Raw genomic sequence first — 6,280 nt, forward strand, 5'->3', positions numbered from 1 at the left:
TTCCTTTTACCTCGTCGACTAACACGGTCGGCCATTTATGGGAGTCAAATTTTTGACTCCCATAAATGGCCGACCGTGTTAGTTCGCACAGTAAAAGGAAAACCGTGAAATTTCGAAGCAAACTTCTGTGGATCATTGTATTCTATTTTTAAAACATCTTTCCAACCATATGAATTTTATAAAAAAGGGTTACAAACGCTTTTTATAGACCAACTCGTCCGATCCAAGGCAACGTGTTCCTTTAAACGACCACTTAAAGTTTTGGTTTCATCTTTGGAATACACGAGGCGCGTCCCATTACTGCCCCAACCTTGTGTACTGGACCTATCGTCGCTTTTGACTCGGGTGTAGTTTCAAAGCTTGAAATGAAAGCATTACTTCACATGAATAAAGCGTGAACAGACAAAGACTCTTGAAGACGGACCGATAACAACCCACAAAGCTATAAACAAAAAAAAACAAAAAAAAAAAAGGGGGGGGCTCTTTGTGCCATTGGCAGTTTTTGACCACGTGAGTGCGTGTTTGAACCAACTTTACGTAAAACAAGTAGAATAAAGTGGTATTTTTGTTTACTCTTATTAAATTTATTTGTTACTTGCCAAATAATTGATACAATAATTATAACAACACCGGGCAGCTATAAGTGATGAAAAGTCAGAGGAATTCGCCTTTGAAAGCGCCCCCATGTGGTCAAAAATAAATAAGCTCAATGTGGCCCTCTATTGACATACAAAAAAATCGCCGTCTGCAACCGACCAGGTCAGGAGAGCGAAGACTGGTTCATTTTGATGAACGAAAATCATCCAAGTAAGTCGTTTAATTAATGTGTATTGGGCTCTAAATAGAAAATTGTGATGACGAAGAAGGTATTTAATTAAAGTGTTCGTAGGCAAAAGTAAATGTTTTCTGCCAACTAAATGCGAGATGGTTTTGCTCTGGTTGGATGTCGGGGATGTAGTGTGTTTCTGCTCTCACTCAGTCTACCTCCATGCTCATGCTCAGTCTCAGTCTCAACTCACTAAACGCAAAACTCGCAATCGCATTAATTATCATGCATTTATCTGACAAGGGCGGGGGGGCTTTTCAGATGAAATCATTTTGCAGGATGCATCTTACAAGTTTTATTAAAACTATATATTAATTATAAAGAGTAACCTTTCGCGACATTACAGTTTACACCAATGACACCACTTTGTCAGGGTAATAATTCGTTACCAGTATTACCACGTACCACATTTCCAAATAAACATTTAAATTTAATTTAAAAGTAAACATTTATTACTGGACTGCCAATACTATACATTACTATTATTATCTACTATTTATCTGTTAACATAAAATTAACAAGATGACGTGTCTGTGCCCCCTTCAAAAGCATTTATTTAGGACCTCATCAGACATCAGTGGTCACATCATACATCAGTAATCTCATCTGTGGCCTTACATTTATCAGTGACCTCATCGGTGACCTCTCCAGTGACCTCTCCAGTGACCTCTCCAGTGACTTCGGGCATCAGTGACCTCAAAGTTGACCTCATCGTTGACCTCAACAGTGCCTCATCAGTGACCTCATCATGGTGAGATTGACACAACTACTTCTTATGGCTCGTCGTGCTTCTTCAAGTTCAAAGGACAAACCATCCTGGGAGAAGATAAACCGACATTTCCGCTACGGAATGTCGCGACCATGGACAATTCAATCTCAAGTTGCTAATATGCCAGGACGAGACCGCAAGAAGGTTCAAGTTGAACCAATCAAAGACTGGAAGTTCTTCAAAGGAGATTTTGTGAGTCCATTCATTAAATTAAGAGGATTGCTTCAATTTTCACAGAATAAAACTTTTATTTATTTTCAATAGAAAGTAAAAAAAAAAAAAAAAAAAAAATAACTTGCAACGAGTAAAACAACAAGGTTTTAAAAATCCTTTCCAAACACTTCCATCAGATGTTTAGCATTGCCCTTTTCTTAACCAGAAAAGATGTTGACTCCACTGCCACTTTTCATTCATGATTTAAACAAAAATTCTACAAAATGATTTGTTTTTGGTCCTACTATTGAGTAAATTGACTGTTAGATTCAGAACTAGTATTTCAAAGTGCCATTTTTGTATGAATTGAATATCGTTGCAATGTCAGAGGATTAGGAAATGAAATCAAATGATTTATTATGTAATTGATCTTTAAATCTTTGGGAATTTCTTAAAGGCAGTGGACACTGTTGTTAATTATTCAAAATAATTATTAGCATAAAACCTTACTTTGTAACGAGTAGTGGGGAGAGGTTGGTGATATAAAACATTGTGAGAAACAGCTCCCTCTGAAGTGGAGTAGTTTTCGAGAAAGAAGTAATTTTCCACTAATTTGATTTCGAGACCTCAAGTTTAGAATTTGAGGTCTCGAAATCAAGCATCTGAAAGCACACAACTTCGTGCGACAAGGGTGATTTTTTTCTTTCATAGTTATCTCGCAACTCCGACGACCAATCGAGCTCAAATTTTCACAGGTTTTTTATTTTATGCATTTTATGTTGAGATACAGCAAGTAAGAAGACTGGTCTTTGACAATTACCAGTAGCAGTAGTGTCCACTGGCTTTAAGTACATGTATTTATAATATCTTTGTTGTCACTACAGGTTCAAATTCTGAAAGGAAAAGATGCCGGTAAACAAGGAATCATTAATGACGTCATTAAAGAAAGGAACTGGGTCGTTGTTGAGGGTCTCAACTGTGTAAGTCCAACATAAATTAATAAATTACTTCCAAATCTCTACAAACAAACTAAATAATCTGGCTCATAAGTGATACAAATGCACAGTCATAATGATTGTAAAACCTTTTTGGTATGGTATACACATAAACGGACTGGCATGATCAGGTCACTAGAGCAATTCAACCCCCCCCCCCTCCCTTGGGACTGTGAGTGGCTAGAAGAGTGATCGATTACACACATCGGTCCAAAATATGATATGAGAAAAGAAACTGTTCTGTAACTGTTCTTGAAGCGTGTCTAGTTCACAGTGGCTCAAATCTCATAAACTAGCCTATATTATTAGTTACCTCATGACCTTGTTTCAACCAACCATGATACAGAACTTACCTAGCTAGTAAGAGGAGTGTTTGTTCTAAAAGTTCTAAACTAATGTTTCTATCACTCACATAGTCCATGCTGTGTGATAATGTGTTATTTCTTTCTAATGTGATTTATAGCATTATAGATACATTGGTAAGATGCCAGGGTACAATGGAACATACGTCGCTAGTGAAGCACCTTTGAATGTTCATGATGTCGGACTAGTTGATCCATCAGATAAGTAAGTTACAATCTTGAAGTATTTCTAAAGTAGACCACATTAATAGAGATGTCTGTATCACCATTATTGGTTCTTAGAGAAAAGATCATCCAAAACATACCTCAAAATGATGTCTTAAAGCCATTGGACACTTCCGGTAAACAGTATTGTCCAAAAGCCCACACTTCGTGTATCACAACTGTTATAAAATAACAAACCTGTGAAAATTTAGGCTCAATCGGTCATTGGAGTCGGGAGAAAATAACGGGAAAACCCACCCTTGTTTCAACATGTTTCGCCGTGTCATGACATGTGTTTAAAATAAATCCGTAATTCTCGCTATCAAGAATTGATAATTGTTTTAATGTTTCCTCAAAAAGTAAAGCATTTCATGGAATAATATTTCAAGAGAAGTATTTCACCATTACCTTCTGTAAACCCTGTAAGTTATTTGTAAATCTGTGAACTTTTATTTTTTCTTCTGTTCCGAAAGTGTATAATGGCTTTAATCAAGACTAAATAGTGATACCGCCAACATAAGGGCTAAATGGGTCAGTCGGTAGAGGGCTGGCAAGGTAATCCGGGGGTTGCATATTCAATATAGCTGTAGTCAATTTGTCTTTGTTCAACCCAACATTATTTGAAATAAAACGCTCTACGAAGCTAAACGCTGATTTCACAATTTAGAATAAGTTTTGTCTTCTAGTTACTACAATTTCTTGATTTGTGCAATTCATTATAATGGACATTAAACCAATGTTTGTACAACAGAGATTGGCTGTTGCCAGCTTCAAGTTTATGGGGAGTTTGCGAGTTCCCTTGACGAGAAAGACTAAGACAAAACTTTCACAGATCATTACACTGTATTATACAACTTATACATTATCTCTCTATTATATTTCTTACAGCAAACCAGCAGAGATAGATTTTCGATTCACAGAGGCAGGTGATCAAGTAAGAGTATCTAAACGCACTGGAAGAATTATACCCATCCCACCCACCGCCAACGAACATAAAGACTACAAGACAAAGGAATCCTATATTGGTAAGAAACTAAGCATTAGTAATATTAGATAAATCTTATATAGTGCAAAACATAACTGGAGGAAATCTCAATGCGCTTGACAAAACTGAAAGTTACAGATAATGAGTGAATGCAAGTTGGAATAGGAGGGTTTTGAGATTTGAAAATTTTCCATGGTAGCAGCTGTTCTAAGAGAAGATGGTAGGGCTCTCCACAACTCGGGTGAGGTTTATGAAACCCTCACAGTTCCAATTCCTTCTACATGTATATCCAATTGCCAAAGTGAAGGATTCAGGACTGAGGCCCACATAACAATTGCTTATCACGGAATCAGTCATTTCATCCAAGTCCACACCATTTGATAGGTAGTGACATAGGAGAAGAGGATAGTGGAAGATTTAGGCTACATGCCAGCCAAACTGTCTAGTCTTTCAGGCTGAAAAAAGAGGGCACGGCCATTTTCATTTTGCAAAGAGCACTTCCACTGGAAAATATTAAAGTCACTGGGGAACTTTTGAAGGGTAATAACTTGACAAATTCTGTTTGACTTTTTCTCCCATTTTGCAGAGCAACCCAAAGACACAGTTCTGAAGGATGTTTGTGAGAGAACATACAAGCCATCATTAAAGACTGTTGAAGAAGATCTAATGGAAGCCAATAACATTGTAGAAACACGGAAAACAGCTAAAACATACTGGTACTGAGCGGACAACTAAACTTCTGATGAAAGCGTTTTTGTGCTTTTATATCGGGAACAACACTTTTCTGTCTACAACTTTGCCAGCTCATGTTGAAGGCTTCACATTAAATGGACACAAGCTAAAAACTAACAAATTTGCGACGACTGGAAATACCAGATGGACACCAGGCAGTGTAAACTTATTTTCACCAAGTTGAAATTTAGACTTGACCAGTCTGGCATTCAGTCAGTGTGATGATGGCTTTTAGTAAACTCAAATCTGTCCCGACCCAATGTATGGCTCATCAGGCAACCGTTTGTATCTGGTTTCATTGGCATTAAGCGACTGAGAATATTTTTGCTCCCACCTGGACAAGATTGCCAGTTCAACCCACAGGTCACTCCCAACTCTCGTTGGTACCCATTTGTACACCTGGGTGTAGAGAAGCAATTATGGTAGAGTACCTTGCTCAAGTGTCACCACAGATGAGGGCTAAATGTCATTGAAATCATTTTATTGTTTTTTGAACAACATGATCTAGTTACCCTGTTGATTGGAAATTGAGAAACCTAGGCTTGACCAGTCTGTCTTTTGGGCTGCTTGATGATGCACTTCAAGAAAAGGATGAATTCTTAAGATGAGTCTTTTTAAAGAAATGTACACAAAAGTTGATTTTCTTTCCTTTGTGTTTCTTTGTTTATACCTTTTATCGGAAACTAAGACTGACAGTTTGTTCTCAGTCAACCCCAGAGAGGCCATTTAGATGTGTGAGGAATACCCGGGGGGGAAACCCACGCAACCAGGTAGGGAATGAAAACACAACTTCTAAATGCAAGGCTGCACTGGTCCAAGGTGGGATTCGAACCAGGGTTCACAAAAGGCAGAAAGAAACTACTGATCAACCTGACCAACTTGATGATACTTAATACTAAAAGGGGAATTAGCTGTTGCAAACCGCTATCCAACCAAAAGGACATACTATAATGTTATACATGCAAAACAAATTAAATGGCCTGAAGTTTCGACCCCAGCCAAGTCTTTCTCGAAGGCTAAATGACCTTAAAGGAACACGTTGCCTTGGATCGGACGAGTTGGTCAAAACAAGCGTTTGTAACCGTTTTGTATATAATGCATATGGTTGGAAAGATGTTTTAAAAGTAGAAATACAATGATCCACACAAGTTTGCCTCGAAATTGCGTGGTTTTCCTTCTACTGTGCGAACTAACACGGTCGGCCATTTATGCGAGTCAAAATTTTGACCCCCATAAATGGCCGACGTGTTAGTC

The 6,280-nt window shown here is 37.9% G+C and overlaps 1 protein-coding gene across 1 annotated transcript; it reads left to right on the top strand.

Moving 5' to 3' along the window:
- Nucleotides 1-1,574: 1,574 nt before the first annotated feature.
- On the top strand, nt 1,575-6,154 carry LOC139942179 (large ribosomal subunit protein uL24m-like). Its single transcript, XM_071938929.1, has 5 exons — nt 1,575-1,787; nt 2,633-2,728; nt 3,207-3,310; nt 4,198-4,334; nt 4,881-6,154. The coding sequence occupies exons 1-5, from the start codon at nt 1,575-1,577 to the stop codon at nt 5,015-5,017; spliced, it is 687 nt and encodes a 228-aa protein (XP_071795030.1). The 3' UTR covers nt 5,018-6,154.
- The last annotated feature ends 126 nt before the right edge of the window (nt 6,155-6,280 follow it).

This window comes from Asterias amurensis, chromosome 9 (genome assembly GCF_032118995.1).
Source record: "Asterias amurensis chromosome 9, ASM3211899v1".
NCBI classification, from domain to species: Eukaryota; Metazoa; Echinodermata; class Asteroidea; order Forcipulatida; family Asteriidae; genus Asterias; species Asterias amurensis.

What these genes read in the sequence shown, in the direction of transcription:
- LOC139942179 (XM_071938929.1), top strand. Translation starts at nt 1,575, where the DNA reads ATGGTGAGATTGACACAACTACTTCTTATGGCTCGTCGTGCTTCTTCA. An exon ending in AGTTCTTCAAAGGAGATTTT is followed by an intron (nt 1,788 to 2,632) that starts GTGAGTCCATTC and finishes TTGTCACTACAG; the next exon opens with GTTCAAATTCTGAAAGGAAA. An exon ending in GACAAAGGAATCCTATATTG is followed by an intron (nt 4,335 to 4,880) that starts GTAAGAAACTAA and finishes CCCATTTTGCAG; the next exon opens with AGCAACCCAAAGACACAGTT.